Raw genomic sequence first — 26,384 nt, 5'->3', positions numbered from 1 at the left:
TTTTTTCTAGAGTATCTTTTATTGGACCGTTTCTTTACCCCATCCCCATGTGCAGAGTAGCCAACCGGACACTTAGTTAGGTTAACGTCCCTGCCTTTCAGCTCCTTACGTTCCTTCCTTCTTTACAGTTGAGTCACAGCTCGTTCAAAACGGAAGTAGAATAGTTGAAGCGAATACCTACTAGCGATGGCATAATGCACGACTCCACAAAATACGCCGATGCGTGCGCTTATTATTTATTCTGGCGCTACAGTTCAGCTGCTGTCATGCGCACTTCGTCACAGCGCAAAAAGACAAGACACAAGGTTGGAGAAGGCCATGGGACAAGCACTGGCTCACAACTAAGTTTTATTCACACACAACAAGATGCGTGTGTGCGCGCAGTATCGTGGCAAGGGCACGGCTGCCCGATTCTCTTTGGAGGCTCGCGTGATCGAACTGCAGTGGCTAGAGCCTATACATGGAGCTCAAGCATAACATGTGCACACGTTACATGGGCACGAGCAATAACAGGTGTCATCACCCATATGTAGCACCCTCCCTATGTACAATGAGCTATCAAGGTTCTGTTGGCGATAGTGATATCGTTGCTTGTAATGCAGTCAGCACCCTTGCGTGCGATGTGAGCTGCTTCGACTCACTATCGTGTCCTGATTCCCGTGTCGAAACTGTACACGCATGTCGGCAAATAATGGCAAGCCCTTGCAAACACTTTGTCTGTGTGTCGTTTATTCTTATTATTTTTTGCGCTGCTGTTACAAAATGGAGTTGTACCAACTGATCCAACCCTAAGTGCTGTGGTTGTCTTGAGGTTACGCCGAAGGTCTCTATATATGCCCGCATCACGTGGTCGTCCCCACTGCAGCTGCTGGCGCAAAAAAGCGAGGAGATAGCATTTGGGCAAGTCAGCCAAGACCATAGCCTTGGTCAGACCTGCTTTTGTATCGCGGCTAAGCGCAATCTTTAGCGAAACCATTATCACTGAAGAGACCGGATAACAAACCGTTCGTTGAGTCAGAATTTGTTTGCACGTTATCCTCTAGTTTGCTTTCTCTGGCTGTTTTCCAAATAGTTACCACAACTCGGCTTCGTGACAACATGTTGATATGCCGAGCCCCTAGGAAGTTGGCCGCTGTACACATGCTTGTCAAGGCCTTTGCAGTCAGCGAAATATTTACTTTATGACGTAGATTGTAGCCCTTTGGTACGATATGTATATCCATTAAAATCACGTGAAGCTTTTCGCCATGGCTGCGCTTCACATTAACGAGCTCGTCATCTGCTGCCTTGCACACTAAGGCATTCAAGGTCCTCACTTGAACCTACAACGCCAAAAAGAAAAGAGAACGCAAAATAATAGAGGTGAAAGGAACAACGCCGCTACTCGGAACAAATGCTCTCATATTGGACCCAAATTAATGAAGAGCGCCTCACATTATGCTGGAGTGAGGTCGCGGGAACACGCCATATACAGACAAGTCAAAGCCGAAGGTCAATGTCGCTCGTTTGACGAAGGCGATGGTCACCCAGAATATTGTGCTATATTTTTTTTTCGTCTTTGGGGCTTAATACTCGGGGAAGAGTAGTGGCATATGATCTGTAGACTGAGTTCATCGCCCTAGTAGTACACATAGAACAGCGCCCAGACGAGACGCACAATAAAAAATGTCGAGAAAAAAGCACAGCCAGCCGCTGCTGTTCAGGACTGAAGACGAGGACGAAGAGAAGGTGATTGACCGCAAGGTGCCTTGGCTGTTCAACCAGGTTTCTTCGCACCACGGTGGACCGTTTGGCATGTGGCTGCAGAATGCTCAAACGGACATTTACTCTAAGATTTATATGTTCTTATAGGAAGCGCACTAAACTCGTTTAATGTAATATTTGTCGGAAGTTATTTATTTATTTATTTATTTATTTATTTATTTATTTATTTATTTATTTATTTATTTATTTATTTATTTATTTCGCAGGACTGCCGACTCCAGCGGGAGTCGTTGCGCAGTGAGTTACGAATGATAAGTATAGAGATTAGCCACAACATGCATGAGACGTTCTAGCTGGAATCAACGCGAAACCTGATTGAACGTGTACGCGCGGATCCATCTGGGCGGGGACACACAAATTGCAAGGAAGCACAATTAATCGGACTCGACACCACCCTTATGGGAACCATTCATCTTAAGTCACGACGCTTGGTTAGACGGCGATTTGCGAAAGAAAGAAGAAAGCAAGAACGAAAGAATGAGCAGCGATAGCCAGATGTCACAGAAGCCAAAGTTTCGAGATGTCAAACATAAATGTCAAAGACTTCATCAAAGATGGAAGATACATCGTATGAGATGCCTCTTGGAGGTGAGCGTATATTGTACATGTAACCCAGAGCTTGTGCACGCCAGCATCCTTGATAGGCTGTGTCCGACTAAATATAGTGTCCATGCAGTGACGTCATTTGCGTATTACACCGTTCCACGTCTTTCATTCCCTCTATTTTGTATTCCTTGGTGCTTTGAGCTGCAGTGGGAACTAACTTGTCCGCCTTATGAGCCGTTCGTCAATAAAAATCCCTGCCTTTCTTTTCTCCTTCCTCTCCAGCATATCACTACAAATCGTCTCTCTCTCTCTGTCTCTCTCTCATATCGTGTCGTACGTGCCCAGACACTGTAATGTACATCCAAAAGCTACCGGGGGCGATACGGGAGATGCTGCAGCGCAGGACCAGCAGATCAATTTTTGAAAATCCTGCTAAGAGAATTTCCGAGGGCGAGCTGCTTTGTGCTTCTTCCCAGACGCAACGTGGCCAAAGCACCAAAGGTACGAGTAACACGCGAGAGTCCTTATCGATCGCTACTGCGGACAAACTGTTCCCAGCGTCTTGATATTGAGCGGTGATGCGATAAGAGGGAGCATGCTGCAATTCGTTGCAACCTCGTTGGAAAGGGCAGGAGCAAAGAGAGAGGAGAGCGCCCACCCGGGCTTCTGCCGCAACCCGTGAGAGTGATGGCAGATAATCTGGCCTGGCGCAACGCAGAGGAAAGTGACGCAGTTATTGCTTCCGCATGCGCGGAGCACTTTCTATGTAGCACCTACGTCCCGGAGTGTAATTTTCAATACAGAGTTTTAGCTCACCTTGTCAGGTGTTGGCGTTGTGGCAGCCTAAACATGACTACGTTCTGGGCGCTTTTATATTTTTCGAATACGACCCACCAAATCTGGTCAGTGGCTATGTCGTTCTCCTAGTAAGCACGATGTCGTGGAATCGAATCCCTGCCGCAGTGGACTTATTGCCATGGCAGTGGGACCTAAACACCCGTGTGTACTTAAAATAAGGAGCATTCCGGTAAAAAACAATATCTATAGCCGATCTAAAATATTACTGTCACGTTGTAGCGTTGGCGACAAACCATATATCGTCGTATCTGTGAGTCACTAATCTAACAATTAGGTGAAACCGCGACAATATTCAAACATTTACGGATGCAATAGAGGCCTGTTGCGCCGAGCGAGAAATCGATAACTGACGCATCCGTTGAAAGAAGGTAAGCGTCAAAAAAGCGAAATAATATGTACGCGATAATACAATCGTGCCTAGGAATATACTGGGTGATCATTATTAAGTTTTACAGAATTTTTAAAGCTATGCTGCGGCAGATAGCTGAACTCTTGTTCTCTAACTGGGTTATTGAAGGAGACGGACCTATACTAAGATGAGAAATCGAAACACGGTTTCAGCTAATTAACAAAACCACTAATGAACTTCTTAATTCATTGCGTTACATTACATATTGCAATTTACAAACTATAGCCGGTGAGTCGATGAGCAGCGAAGGTGTTGAGCACGCCAAGCGAGCACCACAAGCGACGTACGTCATGCGCACGCGCGCATGCGCGGAAGTGCAACCAACATCCTCATTCTTCTAGGCCCTCCGCGCGCAGGGGCCTTCGTGAACCAACTTACCGTTCAGAAGTAAGACCGCGTCATAAAATGCGGAGAGTACCACTTACACAGAAGCTACAGACATGATAGATTCGCATTGTAGTACGGATATACGAGAAAACATAATTCTGTTAAGCAGAAGTTCAAACACAAACCCCTTTTCCAGATGCCGTTTTTGGGTGAGCACGCTACAAAAAAAAAAGATCTAGAGTCTAACAGCTTCGCTGTAAAATAGCAGATTCAACGCACACGTTGCAATTAATGTCAAGCGAAGCTTTACTGCGGTGGGTAATTAAATGAAATACACTTAACATAGACGCATGCAACGTATTTGTTTTCGTTCCGTGCCACACGTAATCTCTTTTAGTGTTTATGCTCACGCACCGAAAACGTAGCAAGCCTAATCTCCCGCATTTTTTGTGTTTGTCAACTACACTGTTCAGAAGCTATGCCTAAATGCAAACTTCAAATACGGCGAATGCACAGTGTGAGACGCCCATGCAGCGATGCCATCGACGTCATTCTATCGTAACCATCCTGTCGTCATTCAATCGTCGTTTTGTCGCCGTCGTCATGCCATCGTAGTCGTTGTCATGCCATTTTCGTGCCATCGTAGTCATCGTGTTATGCCAGCGCTGTCGTGCGTTCGTTGTCGTTTGTTGGTCGTGCCATCGTCGTCATTCGCGCCTTTTCATCCGTTTGTCATCGAGCCGTCATCTTCCCGCAGTAATCGTCATACAATCTTCGTCATGTCATTGTCCCGATGTTGTCGTCGTCACACTGTCGTAGTTATACCATCGTCATAGTGTGAGAATCGACATGTTAATGTCATCATGCCGACTTGTTATAGCCTTTAGTCATTCCATCGCTATCATTCCTTCTTCGCCATCCCATAGTCACAGCGTAGGTACCACGCAGTCGTCGTCAGGCCGCCATGCTCGTGGGAGACATTGGCAAGTGAATGCCACAGCAAAGTGGGGCAATATTGGGATACGCGGCATAAAGCCGAAGAAACGGAAGTCTCAGCATTACCACTACATGCATTGAACAAATGTACCTTCAGGAATGTTCTCTGTCGTTCGATTGCCCCATTGCTATTCTCACTACCGTTCGAAAGTCATAGTGAGATGATGACGATGATGATGATCCTCCATCATGGCTCGCACCCACTAAAGGGGATAGGCCAAGAATCAGGCAGCAGTAGGGGAGATGAGTTATGCCGTAATTGCTATGCTTCGTCTTCCTCCAATTCCAGCCATGGTCCATCCGTGCACTGTTACATACAGATATATTTATGTATATACAAAGACAAGCAGACTCATAGAATACACACGTTGCAAGAGCAATAACCATTCGCTGCAGAACACATATGATTAATAAAACATTGATAACCAAACCAAGACTGCTTCGCATCACGTCGATGTCAAGTGGAGTTGAGTCTGCTTTCATTTTAAACACAGCAAGCCTCATCAAGTTTTGTGCAGTGGATACGAAGCAACTCGGTTTTTCTATATATTGCAATATATTTAGGTAGGACTTGCTAAAAAAAAGATTGCTCTTATGCATTGATGATCACCATTTTTCCAGTGTGGTGGTGTATCCCTCGCCGACGAGTAGTCCTTCAACCCAATTATTGAGAATATGTGTTAGGTATTTGATTTTTATCACTGACGAAGCCTGAGTGCATTGAGAATCAGAGATGTTATTAGGTTCGCAATGTTGTATTTCACGCTTTTTACAGCTTAGAGGTTCGGGTTACGTGGCTCGGCATTGCACGTGAAAATCGACGTTCACAGAAGGCTTACGGTGCGCAATCACGTGAACGCATTTGCAGTCCACGAGCGTCGAATCACTCTGCTGCCGGCTTCTCTCGAGCTCTGATTAAGACCTATCTTCTTCGTTTCTGGACTGGCATTTGCCGCATCCCTCGCATCGACGTTGAGTCAAGCGACAGGTGGCAGCATATCTACCCAATTACTATAGGCTTCGCGTTCGCATATGTCCGTAAGACTCGTTTTTTTTCCCACACATAGTTATCCGCACTGCAGGTCGGCGTATTTCTGAAAAATCCAACGTAGTATTTGTAAGCTTCCCAGTTACAGGCTGCTATCCCTTGCCCCAGGCGGCAATAACGTGAGCCGACGATGATGGCGACCGCGTTCAGCTGATTCGCAACACATCTCGTGTCCTTTGTTGTCTAGGTGCCCTTTATCTGCTAATCGCATTCCTCTCACAATAGAGGCTTGGTGGCCATGCCCTCGCAGATAAAAAAAAAGGTGGAAAGGAGGGTGGCCGCGTTCAGCAATTACTTCTGTTACGGCTGGTGGAGCTCTATCCTTTCTCGCGACAACCGCGCTTATCACCTCGAGCAGTGACGCGATTTACGCGGCGAACGTGACAACAGGATCATTTTACGACACTCTTCCTGGCACTAGTTCGCCGGTTGCGTCCTTCAGTGGGACACTGAAGGCGTTCGCATCCATCAGGTGGGCTCGGGCTCACGCCACCGCGTCGTTGACCGAACAAAGGCCACACCGTCCTCGGGGCTGCTCCAAATGCTGCATCCTCCACGGTGGTTCAATGGTTATGACTGTGCTGCTCCTAAGCGCGAGGCAGCGCGTTCGAATCCCCGCCGCGGCAGCCGCATTCCGATGGGGCCCGACTAGAAAAGCGCCCGTGTGCCAAGCTAACTTTACGGAATCTCAATTGGTCGAAATCAGACCGGAGCTCTCCGATATGGCGTCTCTCGTAGACTAAAAATGGCTTTGAATCAATGACATAATCAATCAATCAGTGGAGTGGCTGCATCGCGTTCATTCGCACGGGTGCATCATATTTTACCATGTGCCGCCTTCTTTCTGTGAGCCGTCAACCAGTTGAATACGTTGTCACATGAAGTTTTTTTTTCTTCTCTTGGCATTACTGGGGCCGTAATCTGTAGCGGTTCGCTTTGGAACCGGTTCGGTCTGGCTGTTACGTCTGGATTCCGTCACTCGGAGAAAGAGTGGAACGGGGCGGCGTGAGGGGAAACAATCAACGAGCGGCGGTCTGTCGGAAGATCACGTCATCATTTTTGTTTGTACTTGGGGGATGGTATAGCAATTGAAGGATGTTGCTGGTTTGATAGAAAAAACATTGGTTTGTATAGAACACTTGCAAATATAATTTTCAGTAATAAATGTAAGCTTGCGGCTCAGACGGCTACTGGGAGTAGTAATTTTATTCGTGTTGTTTTCTTATTTAGTCGCTAGGTGGTGTGCCATACGTTATGCAAACAACTTGCCTCGCTTTGTTTACGTTTTGGACTTGTTCGCGCGATGAAACCGAAACGATGTCGTCGCGCAAGGACAGGCGGCTGGGTCCTCATGTTTCAGCGATGCAGCGCGAAATACTCGTTTCATTTGTCGAGGAGCACCCCTACTTAGCAAAGGCGTCGTGTGTGTTGCGCCAGCAGCTGACGGCGGCTTTCTGTTGCGCCGTGGATGGGAGTCTAGCCCATCCTTTTTCTTTGCCCGCAACCGTAATGGCCTTGGCGACGGCTGTAATGATCTGGCTGACCGACGGCTGCGGCAGTGCAATCGCGTCTTCATTCCCGACGCACTGTTGAAAGCTCCCGGTGGCAAAAAACCGCCGCGCGCACAGCACTTTCATCGTAGTGTCGACACCACGAAATATTTGAGGTCCGAGATGTTCTTCCAGCTCATCGCAAAGACGTCGCACTATGTCTTTGGAGAGCCTAAAATGCCTTACGAAACTCTTCTTCGGCCATGCCGAACGCGTCGCGTCATTGCCTGTCGTCGCGTCGTTGTCTTTCGGCGCTCGCCAGCCGCACAACCAAAGGAGCCGCCATTGCCGTATCCGTCTCGTCTCGTCTAGGTGCCGGCTCGTCAGCTGGTGCGAGACTAGCCGGCAGCCACGGTTGCCCTAGCAACCCTCGAGATCATGCTCGCCACCGCGCACGACCCTCGAGCGAACCACTTCTCCACGGTTCCTCTCGTAGCAGGGAACCGGTTCCTTTCCAGATGATCGGCAACCTGTGTGACGTCAACAAAATTTGTCGTCCCGCCCACCAGGGATCACGACAACGAAGCGCCGACCAATGGCAACAGCCAGAGCGAACCGGTTCCAAAGCGAACCGCTACAGAATACGGCCCGTGATCTTGATTTTGACAAACTTGTTGGGCGTGAAGACGAGTTAATTTACACACGGTACATCCATACAGTGTCTTCTTGTACCGAAACATCTGCAATATAATGCAACGCATTCACATTCCCATGTCTAGCTGATAAATGTGCGATAGGCGCGTCTACTACTGCGGCGTGCGTGGTTGTCGAGCATACGAACTTACTATCCTTGCCTGATCTTCAATATATCGATCGAGTTATGGCTTCCTTATGGTGCATTGTCGCTTTTAAACCCATTGTTTCTTCGTGCCACACTGTCTTGCAAATAAAGGTAATAAACTGACCAAATTAAGACGTTCTCGTCATGACCTGACTCACGTCGCAGCGGCGCAAGTTGAAAGACGCGCGTCAACCACGTGAACGAGATGCTGTAATTTTAATCGGAGCAATTCAGGCGATGGTGTCTAACAAAAAGATTTTTCTTGTATAGTTTTTTTTGCGTGTCAAATCTTCTGTGAAACTGAGCGCGGACTTGATTTTTTGTGAATACTTTAAGGCACGCATGGCCTTGCTATATCTGCTTGAACAAAATCGTTCGGAGCTTCTTCACAGGCCTGCCAATCTTGAGATCCATCCGAACGCGGTAATTCCGCCGCAAGCCCGTACCACCACGTTCCTGCAGTCATTCTTTGTTCGAACTGCCCGAGACTAGAATAAATGACCTGAGACCAGGGGCGCTCATCCGCGATACAGCGTGTTTTACACCTGTCACTGAGCGTTTTCACTCATCTTTGTACTGTCATCATCCTGATCCCCGCCTTTTATGGGCCCACCCCTCATATAAATAAATAAACAAATAAATGAATAAATAAATAAAAGATCATGGTTTGACAAGCGAAGAAGTTGCACTCACATGACCAAGTCAAGGTGAATAACAGACTTTTCTTCTTCATCGTGTTACTTGACCGGGCAGATTTTCCTCCAACCCCTGACTAGTTTTCATATGTGCCAGGTATGGCCGTTTACTGACTGTTGAGAAACCTAAAAACGCTATTGTGTCGAGACTGAAGTGAACGTTGCATTTTTAAACTGCTCCTCTGAACTCCTTCTTTTGTTTTTTCCCACCCTGTAACAGCCCGGAAGGGCTTAGAGTATTGTAAATAAATAGATTGTAGCGGCAGCAGCATTGGCGTCGCACGAGAGTTGACGCAAACTCTCGCGTCTACACGAGGCTCGAGCGGCTGGCGCGTTCCGGCGCGGGCTAGCATTCCGAAGAACATTAAAAAGAATGCTACGCTAAGCGACGCAGTGTTGGTTTTTCCTCTCCTGCGAGAGCCCGACTTTAGCGGTCTACGTGGTCGCCCGTCGCCACAGTTTGGTGACCCGGACGTGATATTGCCATACGCTCCTGTGGTAGAGACGACCATGGACCAGACCGAGGCTACGAGAGCTCAAGGCCAGAACCATTCCGAGGAACGCGGTGAGCCCTCCTGTTCCGCCATCGCTGTCCGCCTCCCACAGTACTGGGACCAGCATCCTTCGGCGTGGTTTCTTCAGGCCGAAGCGCAATTTCAAGTCGCTGGTATCCGCTCTCAAGCCTCGAAGTTCCATTACGCCGTCGCAGCGCTCTCGCCCGCCGCCATTGAAGAGGTAGCAGATTTGTTGAACTCCCCATTGTCTGCCGCCGCCTATGACGATCTCAAGGCAGCACTGCTACAGCGCACAGCAGCTTCACAGCGTTCTCGCATCCAGCAGCTTCTGTCCGCTGAAGAACTCGGCGACCGACGCCCTAGTCAACTTCTTCGCCGAATGAGCCAGCTGCTCGGAAACAACGCGAGATCCATCGACGACACGCTGTTGCGCGAACTGTTTTTGCAACGACTCCCGGCTAACGTGCAGATGGTCCTGGCGACAGCCTCTACCATGGACCTTACCGGACTTGCCGCTTTGGCCGACAAAGTCATGGAAGTAGCCACCACAACCATCGCAGCCACGTCACCGTCTCCGGGTGACAATACAACCGCTCTGCAAACTCTTCCCTGCTCTTCCGCAGTGCACTCTCCACTCGACTCCTTGTGTGAGCGCCTGGAACGCATCATCAGTGGAGCGGAGCATCGCCGCACGTCTCGTCGCCCACGCAGCCGTAGTTCCAGCAGATCAAGACGCACGGGCACTCGCAATGAAGCCTCAACTACAACGCCTGGCGTTTGCTACTACCACCGCCGTTTTGGAAACGACGCTCGTCACTGTCGGCGCCCCTGCGCTTGGCAGGGAAACAGGCCGGCCGACTTCTAACGGCGACGAGTGGTCCGGCCCAGCACAGTCGCCTTTTCTACGTGACGGACAGAGTTACGGGACAACGATTCTTAGTCGATACAGGTGCTGACGTCAGCATTCTCCCCGCCCAGCGCTCCGACCGAAAAGCGACTCCTGTGTCGTTTTTGCAAGCCGTCAACGGCACCAGGATTCCAGTTTTCTCGTCACGCTCCGTCATGCTAAACCTTGGCCTTCGACGAGCGCTCCGCTGGATCTTCCTGGTTGCAGACGTCCGTCATGCAGTCATTGGAGCAGACTTCTTGCATAACTTCGGACTCCTTGTGGACATCCAACGACGCCGTCTCGTCGACTCCGTAACCCAGCTATCCGTTTCCGGCGTCCCATCATCAGGCACTTCGCCCATAGCGCCTATTTCTGCCATGTTGGAGGAACCTTTGGCCGCGCTCCTACGCGAGTTTCCCACTTTGACGCGCCTGCCGGACTGGACGCAACCGGTACAACATGACGTGCGCCATCACATCGTCACCTCCGGCCCACCGGTCTACTTCCGACCCCGGCGTTTGTCCCCGGAGAAACTCCAGATCGCTCGCGCGGAGTTCGAACACATGCTGCAACTTGGCATCATCCGCCCTTCTTCCAGTAACTGGGCATCACCACTTCACATGGTGCCTAAGAAGACGGGCGACTGGCGCCCCTGCGGCGATTACCGGGCACTAAACAACGTCACAGTTCCTGATCGCTACCCTCTACCGAACATTCAGGACTTCACGATAGCGTTGCACGGTGCGACGATCTTTTCTAAGATCGATCTCGTTCGCGCCTACCATCAACTACCGGTCGCTGAAGAAGACATTCCCAAGACCGCCATCACCACGCCCTTCGGTCTTTTCGAATTTCTCCGCATGCCTTTCGGTTTACGGAACGCGGGCCAATCCTTTCAGCGTTTCATCGATTCCGTCACCCGAGGTCTGCCTTTCGTTTTCGCATACATTGACGACCTCCTCGTGGCAAGCTCTTCGGCCGAAGAACATCTTCACCACTTGCGGTTGTTGTTTTCATGCCTTGCCAGTAAAGGAATTGTCATCAACGCCGCCAAGAGTGAATTCGGTCAAACCGAACTCGAGTTCCTCGGTCATATCGTCGACGCTAACGGCATTCGACCTCTGCCGTCCAAGATTCGCGTCATCGAAAACTTTCCCCGACCGACCACACTCACCAAGCTTCGCCAATTTCTCGGATTCGTCAATTTCTACCGCCGATTCATTCCCGAGTGCGCACGACTTATGGTTCCGCTAGACGCTCTCCTGGTAAACAAGCGCAAACAAGTGCTTCAGTGGACTGAAGAGGCCGCAGACGCTTTCGCAAAAGTCAAGTCTGCCCTCGCCGACGCCACGCTGCTTAGAGACCCAAAGCCAGACGCACCCACTGCCATCATGACCGACGCTTCAAATACCGCCGTTGGTGCCGTTCTGCAGCAATTCATCGACAATGAGTGGCATCCACTCGCTTTTTTCTCCAAGAAACTGAAGCCTGCGCAGTCCCGCTACAGCGTTTTCGGCCGTGAATTACTCGCTGTTTACCTGGCTATCAAGCATTTTCGCCATTTCCTCGAAGGCCGTGCATTCACTGTCTTGACTGACCACAAGCCCCTTGTGCACGCAACGAATCGTTCGGCGTCCTGTTACTCGCCCCGCGAGATTCGACAGCTTTCCTACATCTCCGAGTTTACAACAACGTTCCGCCACATCAAGGGCACCGACAACATTCCAGCTGACGTTCTGAGTCGTGTCAATGTTGTTTCCACGTTGACATCGGAACTTTTCATCATCGAGGCCGACTTACTCGCCAGTCAACAGCGTGACGACACTGAACTTCGCACACTCCGGAATTCGTCAACGTCCCTGAAATTGGAAGACGTCGTTGTGACCCCAGATGGTACGTCCATCGTCTGCGACACTTCTAACGACACACCCAGACCATACATTCCGGCATCCCTTCGCAGACGTCTATTCGAAACCGTGCACAACCTGTCGCACCCTGGCATACGCGCGACACAGAAGCTTCTTTCCAGTCGTTTCGTTTGGCCTCGGCTAAACGCGCAAGTTCGCGATTGGGTTCGCTGCTGTTTGTCGTGTCAACGTTCGAAGATCCAGCGTCACCCCATTCCGCCTGCCAAATCTTTTCTTCCACCGGATGCTCGTTTTGACACCGTACACCTGGACCTCGTCGGCCCTCTTCCACCTTCGAAAGGATACTGCTACATACTGACACGCATCGACCGTTACACACGGTGGCCAGAAGCTACACCTATATCTGATATCTCAGCGCCCACTGTTGCAGCAGCGTTCGTGTCTACGTGGATAGCAAGGTTCGGCTGCCCATCCCCAATAATCACAGATCGCGGTCGACAGTTTGACTCAGCGCTTTTCAACGAGCTACTCAAACTACTCGGAACGACACGTTTTCGCACAACTGCTTACCACCCGCAGTCCAACGGACTAGTTGAACGTTTTCACCGGCATCTCAAGGCCTCCCTTATGGCACATGAATCGCCGGAGAAGTGGGTCCTGCATTTGCCTCTCGCCTTACTTGGCATCAGAGCCGCACTCAAGAGCGACCTAGGTTGCTCCTGTGCTGAGCTAGTCTACGGCACCCACCTACGCCTTCCGTGCGATTTCTTTGTCGCCACCCCCCAAACGCCTATGCCATCACCTGCCGACTACGTAGCCGAACTGCAAGCTTTCTTCAGCCAGATGCGCCCCGTGCCTACACGTTCACAAGAAGCAAGGTCCCCATACGTTTCTCCCGCACTCAGCTCTGCTACCCACGTTTTCGTGCCTAACTGTGCCGTGCGGAAGCCTCTACAACCACACTACTCCGGGCCATATTGTGTTCTAGAGCGTCGTCCGACGACGTTTGTTGTGAATGTCAACGGCCGATCAGACACAATTGCCCTGGAACGTCTCAAACCCGCCTACATCGAAGCACCCGTGCCATCAGCTCCACCTGTATGCGACGCGACCCTGCTGCACCCTTCGTCGCCGCCTGCGCACGTGACACCCAAGACCAACGCGAAGACACGCCGCGTCACGTGGACTTTCCATCGTTCGTCGAACTTTCCTCCTCTCTAGGGGGGGAGCCCTCTGTAGCGGCAGCAGCATCGGCGTCGCACGAGAGTTGACGCAAACTCTCGCGTCTACACGAGGCTCGAGCGGCTGGCGCGTTCCGGCGCGGGCTAGCGTTCGGAAGAACATTAAAAAGAATGCTACGCTAAGCGACGGAGTGTTGGTTTTTCCTCTCCTGCGAGAGCCCGATACTTTGACGGTCTACGTGGTCGCTCGTCGCCACAAGATAAATAAATAAATAAATAAATAAAATAAACGTTTTCTAAGGTATTGAAAGTTGTGGCTAGTAGCACTCCTCCAACTGCGATTCCAGACGGCGAATATTTTTCATGACTACGTGAAATTCCTGCAAGAACATTGATTAGAAAGTTGTCGAATGTACGTGACGTAACTTGTATCTGACTTCTGGCATTCGTTTTGAAACTTCCTGCGCACATTCAAGTATTTGTGCTTTTCAAGTTGACCCTCTGTTGTCTTCCTCTAATGTTCGTACATCAATGCTTTGATCAATTCTTACTGGTTTTTCATGTACGCTAGTTGAGAAGACAGAATGGCAAGGGCAAGGCGAGCGGGAGGACAGTTTGTAATATGCGTTAGAATAGTAAGCTGTTGGGCTAGTTGGCTTAACATGATTTTTCCAAAGGGGAGCGCAGAAGCGTCACGGAAAAAGGAGACCTGAACAGGAAAGACGCTTTGTTAGTGATGTTATGGGTGACAGATGGTCTGTTATTGCGATGTTAATTACATGCTGTCTTTATTAAATGTTTTTTCCTACTCTTTCACCACAGGTCCGCTTACAGACCCAAGATGGTTTATCTCATAGGTACAAAGGAAGCATCGATTGCTTCAAGAGTTTACTGAGAACAGAGAAGGTGAGTCCTTGCACACTTCGCAGCTTTCAGCGTCGGATGCTGTGGACATGCCAGCTGCATGTGAATTATTTCGAACTTCTGCGGAGCTCGCCAACAAATGGTAGTGTCTAGGCCAAGTTAGCTTTCAAGAGCCGTGGATACATGCCCTGTTACAGCGCAAGGTACCATTGCTCGTGATTGCTAGCCCTATTATTTCATCAGGTTTGGTGGTACTATATGTAAGCAGATCAATGTGATTTGCAGGAGTCGGTTCAGGTTGTGCATACTCTAATCTGAACAAGTAGCACTAAGCAAATACAGAAGAAAAACTGAGTCTTCTGTGAGTTTCAAAGACCCTGCGTCCTCTGACTGCAGTAGCCTTGTAATGTACCTTTGTGTGTGTTTTTTTTTCGTTTTTAGGGAAACGTCCACATGGGTCGCGTGAAGCAGGTTTAGCTTGCACCTGGCACCTGCTTACTTGTTCTAACAGATCCGAAATGCAGAAATGTTCTATTTATGCAACATGTTGATATATTTAATTAAAATTTCCTAATCATTGACTGAAACAAAATGTATTATTTCATTGCCTGTGTGAAAGAAAACAAAAAAACTTAAAGCAAGCCGAAATTAAGGAACGTCCAAATTTTTTTAGAAAATACGGCTTACAACATAGCGGCTCCGCTGCACAAGAGAGATCAAATTTTTTTTAACAGCACCTTGTTCAACGCTTAAACGAAGCCACAGCAACTAAGCCAAAGATCAGAGAATCCGGCTGCGGACGCAAAACGCGAAGCTGATGCAGCTGTGTCATATGAAACGTGTCTTCATCGGATCATACTTATGTTTAAAAAGTATGATGAAAACGAAGCACTATAGTTATCAGCTAAAGGACGCCTCTAGGTCCTCGTTTTTGTGTGCGAGCACGCAAGAACTCGCCGTTCATGGAATAGCGCCTCCCTGTCATGATTTCTGCAAAGAATTCCTTCACTAGGTCATGTACAGCTCAGCGTAAGGCGTCTTTAGCGAAGCGATGGAAGAAGACAGCCCCCACTCCCACTCCCAGCACCACAGCTTGTCCCCGAGCGTTGCATTTCACTGATTCTGACTGGTCGCGTAAAGCTACGTTGAATTCCACCTTATTAACGCGCTGTCATTCTTTGGCTCTCGCGAATCATGACAGATGTTGTGAATACAAACCACCAACAGAAGCATAGCCTTAGTAGAGAGAGATAGAGCAGGGGGGTGGGGGGGAGGAGAGAGGCTTTGTAAAGGCAGGGACGTTAGCAAGAGGGAGCTCTGGTTGGCTACGCTACACGGGTGGAGGGCATAAAAAGAAAGAGGGAAGAAGAGAAAGTAAACCCTGTACACTGATAAGCAGTATAGGGCAGCTTTCTAAAAAATATTTCATGTATAAATCCGTAGGCTGAACAGCTTTGTAAGTCATTTTGAGCACGTGTATTGCAGAGTCCCATCTGCGTTGTGCTGCGATCGTAGAGCTTCTCTTGCTAGACATCTCTGCGGGGTGCAGATAAGAGCTTGTCTCTCCCTTTCCATCGCTTCTTAGAAGGTAGGGATGCATTCGGAAACTGATTAGACGTGCCGGAGCCAGGTGCGGTCATACTCTCAGCGACATCGCTTTTTTTTTACAATATTTGAATTTACGTAATCTGCTTAAAACGAACGAGCACTGCTTCTACACGCCAAGCAAGCTGTCACAACAGTCGTCTTCACTGAGGGAGCGAAATAAGCCTGATAACAACACGGTTAACGGGCGTCGCCTGCTTTCCCACATTGATGGCCCTGTTGACACCCAACGCCGTTATCTGTCAACACAGCAGCCATCAATGTAGGCCAGCAAAACACTGTTGTGAGAGACGTTGTTGACTGTCAACAAGAGCCAACCCTTTGTCGCCTGCCCACAAAGGTGCATCGTAGGCTTGCCTCACATGAGAATACTTAACGCTTAATAGTCAGGCCGCCTCGAGTGTGTTGTGCAAGTAGCAATTATTCTCGAATCTAAAATTTGTGCTAAAGCTACCTGGATAACCACAGTGCTGGGTACCAAAATATTGACCACATAAGGTTGCTTGTCAGTTAAAGCTAATCGCACAGAACTCACGCTGTGCGATGAGCGATTAGCTTTAACTGACAAGCAAATTCGACGCTGCCGACCCTGTGCATAAACAGCAATGGAATAATGAAACAGCAGGCGGAAGTTGTTGCCTCGGAGGCTGTTCGTTGTCAAAGCGAGAAGCAACACCTGTGATTACATAGTTTGCGCAAGGCATATAAAGGCACAACAAAGACTGCAGGAAGAGCTACAATATTTCAGGAAAATTATTTGCGGCAATTTTTTACGCTGCATCTATGCTTTTGTGAAGATTTCACTGCTTTATGTCACTGCTGTTTCTTTACCACGGTCATAGAGACGCACATTTATATCTCCATTTATACAACTTGTTTACTCAGAGACGTTGGAGCGAGTCATCTGTTGAAAGGGTCAATGACACCGCAGGTCACCGCTTGTCAAGTAGGAGGTGCGCCACTATTTGCGATATTAGCGGCGAGAACTTGGAGTGGCGCCCTCTCGCGAGTGACGTCACGGCCAGGACGCCGCGGTTCGCTGGCTGCTGCGCGCGCTCGTTCCTTTCGTGTATGGCCGGGGTACGGGTGGCTCGAGCCGTACTTATTGAAGGGTATGTCGGCTTCTTTCTGCTGCCATGCCTGAAACGCAGCTTCTTCATCAAAACCGCGTGAGTCGGGAAAATTTGCGGCTTGGATATCGCAAGCTCTGTAGCGTTGAAGGCGTCTACTGATATTACAATGTATATATGCGCCATGTCTGTCCATAAATTTTGCGTAAAAAGAATGTCTGCAAATTCTACACGCGAAGTTGTGTATGATACTTCGCTAAACATTTAACATTGGTGTAGTATTTAGCTATGAAAGACATTGCATTTTACATGGAAAAAAATCTTGGTAATTGGCGTCAACGTATGTTATCCGTGTTAGAAAGGCATTGCCCAGCGAAGCTGTCACCATGATTGTTATTACTCTGGCGTGTTGCTCTAGTCAAATATGGCCATTTATTAATGCGTAAAAGAAAGAGTTAGCCGCGCGCATTTCTCACGAAGAAGTTTGCTGGTACTTTCACACTTCTCTGAAACAGGCCTCCAAAAAAACGAATTGCTCGTGGCTGCTAACACGACGGTACGTCATGTAGAGTATTTACAAAGTCAATTCACCATAGTACCATAGTAGCAATCACCTGAGAGAAAAGATTCGTGGTAAAGGTCAAAAGCCAATCAATTGCAAGCGATGAAATGTTTCATGGTGGCCTATGGCACGCCCCTTGCGCAATGGTAGCAACGGACTGTCGGTATGGTGAGGCACGCATTGTTCGCGAAACCCATCAGTTCACTACAACTTTGAATTGAAACCATGAAGCATTTTTAAAGCGACAATTGGAATGCCTAAAGTATTATCGAGGTACTACAGAGCAGCTTAGATCGCCTAGAAAAGGAAAATTCAAGCACCTTCTGCCTCACCGTGTCTCGATCGAGCGTTGCATAATTATACAAACGGAGAACTATTCACTTGGTCGGTACATAAAAGAGAACCTCGCAAGCTTTCATAAAAAAACACCACATGCCTTACATATTTCCCTTCATGTTTGACCTCCCACCGGGGAATTATGATACCATCAATATGTCCCATACTACTAATTTCTGACGCTTCGACATCTTTCAGGCTGCAGCTATATGGTTCAAAAGGCATATTTCACTAAAACAATTTGGCTGAGCAGCCTGTGTCACTTCGCCAAACAGATTCGTCATGTATATTCCTCAAGCAACAAGCACCAGTAAATTCCTCAAATGAGTTGAACGTGTAGCACGTTAAATGGTATTGTTAGGAATGGCCTGCCGAGATGCCAACATGCAAAGTTTCTCAGCCAGCTGCAGCAGCAGGGTTAGCGTTTTCTGGGAAGCCACCGTCATCCTCTGGCCAAACAGCGCCACTAAGTGTACTGTGTGCGGAGGACAATACGCCGAGTCGTGACTCTTCGTCGCCGGAATGCTGAGACGCGATCGACGAACCAGGCTTTGTTTCTAAACACGCCACCGCCGACCTGGTCTGCCGTCAGCGGGGGAGTTCCCGAGGGAATGTATCGGGTGGCAACGTGCCACGCGCCTTTCAGGACTCAAGACAACGGAGAAGCGGTAGCCACGCTGCGGGGGTCAGCTTGGGGAATAAGAGGCGACTCCTTTGGTCAAGACGTAAGCCTCGAGTTCTTCGAAGCCCGTCTGGCCTTGGTGGGGGCAGTGAAAGCTGTGTGTACGTGTGTCTGTAAGCCCTCACGCTCAAAGGCGGCTCGGTTACGATGACTGGTCGAACGTTTCCCTCACTTAGGGATTTAGGGAGCACAGAGTGTTTATAAGCAGCTGTTTGTCGGCTGCTAGGGTGTGCTCGTCAATGTGCTCGTGATGCGTGCTCATCAGGGTGCTCTGTGATCGTGCTCGTGAGCTGTGTGCTCGTGCTCGTATGCTGTATGCTTCGTCTTGCGTGCTCCATTTGGGAGCCATGCTAGACTGTTGAATGTCTCTCTTGTTTAATGTAAATATGTAAATAAACCCTGTACGCCTAGTTCCTCCCAAGTTCCTCCCTTCGTCCGACAACTCCTACAGTATATATTCCGGTACACTTCTTTTCGTATTGCACAAATAGCTGTGAGCCTTCATTAGCTTTACTTCAAATTACCGCCACTACATATAAACACGTAAAGAGCCGCCTGATTTATAGAAGCCGTTAAAGAAGAAAGTGGTGCTTGTCGAATCTAAACTGCGGTGTTAGTTATGCCCTGGTGTAACTGCTGAGCGTTTCTGTGAAGAAATGCAAAAATGCGATATTACACCATGAAGCACTCGTCGTGAGCAAACCTGTTTCAGCGGATTAAAATCAAGGTAACTGTTGTAGAAGTCATATATAGCCAGCATTTGTGACGTACTTTTTGCACCGTGGCATGTATGATAAAGCTGAATTCTTACGTGCTGTGTTTTTGGGGTTGTCGATCGGCGCATGAAAAACCCGCCATGGGTTGGTCTGCGCTTCTTCGGCTGGCACTGTAACGTTGCCTTTGAGAGCGGCATTGTCGTCTAAGAGGTAAGCTCTTTGAATAAATTATCGCGAATGAAGACGTCGTAAAAATATATTTGAGACGGCCGCCATAATTATACAAGCAGAGAGAACGACAGCGAACAAACGAAAACACCGCAGAAAGCGCCCGGACACCACCCTAACTGTAGCAGACGACAGGCGCAAATCCGTGCCCTGACGTCACGCGAGCGGCGCTCGCAGAGCCCCTGTGGTTCGTTCTCGGGGCTAATAGTGCGTACGACGATAGCCGGTACGTTGTCAGTGGTGAAAGTATTCAGACGTATTACCTATCACTCACCCGCCGCCGTTGATTATAGCGCCTATGGCGTTCCACTGCTGTGCTGAAAGTCGCGGGCCGCATTTCAAGAGAGTCGAAAAGAAAAGAAAATGCTCATATACTTGGAGTTAGATGTAGATTAAAATCACATTCAGAGTCCCATAATCAGATCGTTGTTTTAACCCCAGGATATATTTATTTAGTTTTATAACCTATCGCACACTGTAGTGCATACTTCTAATAAAAAGATCGTTGCTCTGACCCTACCAAGACATTGTGGAATAAGCACACAGTAAATGTAATGCCTATTACAGGTAACAGCTCCACGGCAGGTTCACTTCCTAAACGATCAGTACTGATGCTCCATTGTTAGGCGCGACTGGTCGGCGCATACGAATATGATAGTGAAACTAAGTATAATAATGTTAACAAAAATCATTGCAGGCCTAGCATAGGGCTACCTACCACTTACTGTTACTGCTAGCAGCCCTACTACGTGTCAGATATCTAGCGAATCTTCCTGGTTCATCAGGCGCACGCACTGCTCGGATTATGTGGCATACGGGAAGCTGACTTGAGCATTAAAAGTATAAGCGGTAGCAGTAAGGCGTGGCGTGTGGCTCTCCAAGTGTGACTCAAGAGTTTCTCTCGAATGTCTCCTCGGCTGCTGTCTCACCCACCCGCTCCCGATGCGTGATCTGCAGGTGGCGGGCCTCTACCGAGGAATGTCATCGCCGATGGCTGGCGTGGCACTGGTGAACGCTGTGGTGTTCGGCGTGTACGGCTACTCCCAGAAGCGCCTCGGTAACGACATCTGGGCACACGGAGCCTCCGGTGCCCTGGCCGGTGCCGTGCAGAGCATCATCAGCAGTCCGATAGAGTTGGCCAAGACGAGGTTACAAGTACGTAAAGCACATATGATGCCACGACTGCTCGAACATTTGCTGCAGCGAGCGTTATCTTCATGTCTAGCCTTCATGGGTGAAAAAAAATGTATACAAAGCCATGGCACCCTTTGTTCAAGCAGTGGAGCGGTGTGTTGCGTTCCGCTCGGCGACGTCTGTAGGCTTCTGCTCATGTCCTTTGTATATCAGAAGCTTAGCTTCCGGTTTATAAAAGCTGATCGCGATCTCCTGTCTCGGGAACCGTCTTGTGAACGTCACACGCGAGACAAGCTGTGACGCTGGCGCGTTGCGGTAGGAAGCTTCATCGCGGCGCAAAAGTTAAATTGCCAAACAGTTCCAGAACCCGGAGGAAAGCGACCTGCACGTCGAAACCTGCGATCCGCTAACACTATAAGTGCACTGAAAAGAAGCGTGCGCACGTACGAAAGCCTCTCAGTTGTCGAGACCTGCGTATGCTTGCTTATGTATCTTCTCCGGCTATGTTTATTAAAATCTGCATGCTTCTAGGCCAAATGTCAAAGTGCCAACAGAAAAAAAGGAAAACAACAGTACGATGACTTCTTGCTCTTCACTTTCACCATTTGCTACAATAATCACTGGCAAATTCAAATCTTAGAATCTTGGCCGCGATAATAATCTTGCCCTCCGAGAAAATTCGCCACCGTAGATTGTGTATAACGATATTGTATTTTTTATATTCTTATATTTATTTGTTTTTTTTTTCGGGCTCGTTCACACATGGTGCAAGCGTTGGCGCATCTCCGTGACACCACTCTCTAAAAAAGATGGCGTCCCTCGCGCGAGCGCAGATCCAAGGCGAAAGTGGCGCCCGCGCGCTGTACAAGGGCCCCGTGGACTGCCTGCGGCAGCTGTTCAGGACGGAAGGCTTGCGCGGCGCCTTCCGAGGCCTCGGCTCGACCCTACTCCGAGACGCACCGGGATTCGGCGTCTACTTCGCCAGCTACGAGCAGATGGTGCGCGCAGGCGCCAGCGGACCCGCCAGCTTGATGGCCGCCGGCGGGCTCGCGGGCGTCTTCTCCTGGATGGCCTGCTACCCGATGGACGTGCTCAAGTCCAGGCTCCAGGTGGACGGCATGAGAGGACCGCGAAGGTACGCGAGATTGGTTGGTCGGTGAAAGTCTAACGCCCCCGAACATCGCAGGGCTTATCCGAGGTGGCGCAGCTGAGAAGCTCACTTTTCTTTTTCTCTTTCTTTCGATCAGATTTCTTTAATGTGCTTGCAAGGCTCGATTCATGAACGTGATTTCATTCTACCACCACCGAGATGCGACAGCTGCGGCCGCGAAATATAACTCGCAATTTCATTGTCGGTAGCAGAGCACCGTAACTACTAAGCCACCATGGTAGGTTCGAAGTTACGGATATTAAATAGAGGAACTCCTATGCGGCACGGGCCTCCTGATGGGCTGAATTGAATTGGATTGAATGCGAGGGTTTTACGTACCAAACGCAAGATTTGGTTATGAGATACGCCGTAGGGGGGAATCCGGAATAATTTTTAACACCAAGGCATCTTTAACGTACCCCACAATGCATAGGGACTGGCGTTTTGTTGCATTTTGCCCCCATCGCGATGCGGCCGCCGCGGCCAGTATTCGATCCCGCGACCTCATGCTAAGCGGCGCAACGCTATATCTGCTAAGCCACCGCGGCTGGTGTCCCGGTGGGTAGCCTCTATAGTGTACCTATACTGATTACTTATGGAACCAGACATGGAGGCCTGCAGAATTCTTGCTTCACGTGTGACAGTCTGCTGCACACAATGGATGATTGGGCTTTTCTAAGGACGTGCGAATATTTGAAACTTTCGAATAAAATGGAATGCCAATTTTATTCGATCCTCGAAGTGATTCATATTCGATTTGATTCGTTTCTGGTGCTATTCGATTCGTATCTCATCTCAAAAACACTATTCGCACACCCCTTGACAGTATAAAATAAGCAGGAACTGTCCTTTGTTTACTGAAACGGCATCACGTGGAAACCGACGACTTTTGCCCGAAGAAAATAAAGATTTTTAGGGCAGGCAAATACGAGAGAGTGGAATATCACTGTGTATATCGGCAGAGCGGGCAGTTATGAATCAAGAGAAGCAGCTTCGATTTTGACAATCCGATGATCACCACTCCAAGCAAGCCGCGAAAAAAATCGGCGTCCGTGATTTCCGCATTCCCGTAAGCCCTTGTGCAAACGCAAAGAACATGAGTATAGCAAGTTGGTCGGCGAGCTTCTTATTCGCGAGTTGTTCGAACTTACTTCTTTTAAATGTTTTCCATGATCATTCGATCACAGCTGACTGGAGGTTCTGTTATGTGTTGATACCACGGCATAATATGTGACGGGGCCCTTGCAAGCCTTTAGAACCCTGTCATGTTAGACCACAAAGTTGGCAAATATTGCCTAGAATATTCCGCAAGCAGCAAACAAGTGTTACGTGATTCCTTGATTATGTAACTATACTCTCGAAGATAAATTGTCTATTCTTCCGCGAGACTTATTATTATACATGACGTAAGCAGCATATGTCCTAACAATTATCGTTGCTTCAGTCCAATAGAGCTATTGACAGTGGGTTGTTGTAAAATGTTAGCCAGTTTGTTAGTCCAGTATAACAGGGACCATAGGAAGCAAGGTCGGGGGACATCCCCGTTTTTCAGTTCATTTGACAGCGTGCATCAAACGGCGTGCCCAATAAGTTATAAGTAAGATTATGCCACAAGCGCAGTGGCGCAAACTTTTGTCAGATGAACATGGTCACGCAGTTATAGCTATGGTGCCAGCCCTTGGCGCACTAAGAACAATGTTTAGCTCTTCAGTTGCGGAAATGTAGCAAAGATATTGCGACTGACTTACGTATGTGCAGGTCGCGGACGATATATAATCTTATATGAAGCAGCTAACAAACGTGATGGCGTCCACTGTGTACGATCTTCAGGATAACGATAAGGATATTACCTTCGGTGCTACGAACTACGATAACTTCTCAGCAACATTGGTAAGCTCTCAATGGAACACAGTACGAGAATTTCATCTCATCACTGTCATAACGGTTGTGCACGCGCGCGTATATTCGCATCTGTACCTTCTCTGTCGTAATCTTTGTGCATCACACTCCGTATTTTCCTCTTCGTCCTTCCCCATTGCCCAGTATAGCAAACAAGAGCTCGCTAGATCAAGCTGACTTCACTGTCTCGCTGAAATTCTTTGCTACATCTCATCTCAAGCTGCAGTTTTCTTCACATCCGAACACAGCGAATGTAAGCTATATCGTGTTACCGCTTCCTTGCCCTGGTCAGGAAGGTTAGCTGCCATATGGTCAGTAGAAGCGAAACGTACGTCTTACCTGGCTATACGCGTAGCTTCTCAAGTGCAGAAATAGAGTAAACAGAAGTATCGTCTGAATTCTTGACGGTATTGTATTTAAAAGATGTAAGGAGAAACCAAGTGCGACTTTGTAGCGCTTTGGGCCTCCGCTGTCGCCTTCTCACCTTGCGCTTGAACTCAACCGACCGCTAGTAGGCTTGGGATCACTTGGCGAGAGTAAACTGAGTTAAAAGCTCATATTAGACCCATGTGTGCTGAGAAGGTCTTGAAGCATTCTCAGAAGTACACTCAAATCATTCAGGAGGAAGCGGTCAATTGGGAACAGTCAAAAACGTTCGTTGCCATAGAACAATATACGTAGCTTACTTACTTATTGACTGCGTTGTAAAAAGTAACTGTGGAGTGAACAATGATTGTAGTTTTAGTTATAGCAGTGCAGTGTTCCCTGCAGGACATACTGAAAAAGTCCACCACCGGCTTGAAGGCATATCTGCACATGACGCTGCATATGCTTACACAATCAGTGCATGGTTGCAGGAGTTATCTGTGCAATGTCTTAGTCAATGCCTATCTGTAGCTCCTGCAGTGTGTGAGATTTGGTCTCGTGCGCCTATCCTTTGAGTGCACCACGTGGAAGTTATCAGACGACGTGCAAATTTTGCTCCATTATATCGAGTGAAACTGTGACGACATTCACAATCGTCATGTTTTTTTCATTTTCTCCCTGCACAGGTACTTTTCGGACACCCAGTGTTTACTGACTTATTTAAACTGCAATAACAACTGCTGCTCGCTGCAGGAACACATTTAGATCGTACTGCAAAAAAAGATATACAGCGACTACAAAAGACAGCAGATGTTAGGTCGGGCATCATGCGTCCTGCGTGGAAATGCATTGTCTTGTGCTTTTTCTTCTTGTTTTCAACGTATCTTTCTTTCCCTTATTGCTGGCGGAAAATGTTAACGCTGCGCTGTTCTTTTTCCCCGCTGCAGGTACAAAGGTCTCTTGGACTGCGCCGTTCAGAGCTACCGTCAGGAAGGTCTGGCCGTCTTTACCCGCGGCCTCAACTCCACCCTCCTGCGAGCATTCCCCACCAATGCCGCCATATTCACCGTGGTGACGTGGGTGATCCGGCTGTGCGACCCCGATTCTAGACCGACCAAGGAGCCCGTCACGCATCTGGCCATGACGCAGCACCATCATCACTTTCACCCTCAGCACCACCACGTCATGCACATTGACCCCGAGCTTTACGTCAGCAGAGTCCTCGCCATGGCGTGGGACGATATACACTTTCATTTTTGAGCTTTTGCGTATGATTTAACCTGTGATTTCTCTTGTCGCATTGAGAGTGCTAGGCTGGAATAATGTAGCGATTGTATTCCGACCGCTATTCCTTTTCTCGCTTTGTCAATGGCCTGTGTGATGCTATGCCAGCGTTATCACTGCAATCGCACGGTCGTGAACGGGGTATGATAGTTAAGGAATACCGTAGAGCGAAAATAAATCCCTACATTATGCCGGCCTTATATCATATTTTACCATGTGATTGAACCCTGCCTTATACAGACGAGTTGTATGCCACTTTATCTTGGCGGGCTATGCCTCGCATTCTTTTTCAACAGATCTGTACAGTTGTAGAGGTGCAATAAAGTAAAAAAAGTTTTTAAGAGATATAACAAAGAGCCTACTTCTCTGTAGTCTTCCGCAATTACGAGCTCTCTGGTTTTTTAAGGCTGTCTTGGGAATATCCTGCCTTCAGCGTTAAAACCGACAACGTCGCTTCATTGAAAAGAGCCCGAATACACTGAGGGGTTGCCTATGTAGCAACTGTGACTGCTCGACACTGTTCAACTGTTCAATGGTTCAACTTTTCGACGCTATTGATATCACCGATGTGTCGTATGTGCAGCCCTGGGTAAGGTTGCATCTACGTTCAAGTAAGTTATTGGTGAAGCTAGATAGCAGGACCACAAAAGCGAAATGGCGCCGTCTCATGCTGAAAAAAATTTCATCAGGCTGTGAGCCCAACGGTAATACAATTAGCATGTGACGCTTCATTCCTTGCTGTGTCATGTGCGCCACCCCAGGGTATATATTTAACATCAAACATACCACCCAACACTGCTTCAGCGTGGCACTACAGTTGCTATGAAGTCAAAGTTGGAGCTGATGAATGGCGACAATGAAATGCACGTGAAGAAACTTTTGGTAGAACTCCTGCATGCCCTGCTGTCTGTGGGCACCAACACATGTAAGAAAAAGTACCTAACTTGCGCCTAAACACATTTTCTTTTCGGCCGTTGCATATGAAGGCTGAGGTTGACTGAGAGCTACCATTGATACGGGAGTGGTTGAATGCGTGTTCTCAGCATAGGTTCGTTGTTTGT

General features: G+C 48.5%; 2 protein-coding genes across 4 annotated transcripts in view; one reads left to right on the top strand and one right to left on the bottom strand.

Moving 5' to 3' along the window:
• Positions 1-8,991, bottom strand: part of LOC135899078 (uncharacterized) — a 155,162-nt gene extending 146,171 nt beyond the window's left edge. Inside the window, exon 1 of the mRNA XM_070522390.1 lies at positions 8,973-8,991. The gene's annotated coding sequence lies outside the window, so the exon portion shown is untranslated. The remainder of the gene's footprint in view (positions 1-8,972) is intronic.
• The window catches only part of LOC135899081 (mitochondrial basic amino acids transporter-like), a 63,399-nt gene extending 37,728 nt beyond the window's left edge, over positions 1-25,671 (top strand). For all 3 annotated transcript variants that reach the window (XM_065428338.2, XM_065428340.1, XM_065428339.1), the window contains 4 exons: positions 14,250-14,333; positions 20,448-20,645; positions 21,458-21,759; positions 24,987-25,671. In XM_065428338.2, the coding sequence (XP_065284410.1) occupies positions 14,250-14,333; positions 20,448-20,645; positions 21,458-21,759; positions 24,987-25,299 (897 nt within the window). In that variant the 3' untranslated portion in view covers positions 25,300-25,671. The remainder of the gene's footprint in view (positions 1-14,249; positions 14,334-20,447; positions 20,646-21,457; positions 21,760-24,986) is intronic.
• Positions 25,672-26,384: the final 713 nt, after the last annotated feature.

Source organism: Dermacentor albipictus, chromosome 7, assembly GCF_038994185.2.
Source record: "Dermacentor albipictus isolate Rhodes 1998 colony chromosome 7, USDA_Dalb.pri_finalv2, whole genome shotgun sequence".
Lineage (NCBI taxonomy): Eukaryota > Metazoa > Arthropoda > Arachnida > Ixodida > Ixodidae > Dermacentor > Dermacentor albipictus.
The sequence above is the reverse complement of the archived record's forward strand: the minus strand, read 5'-3'. Positions and strand labels throughout refer to the sequence as shown.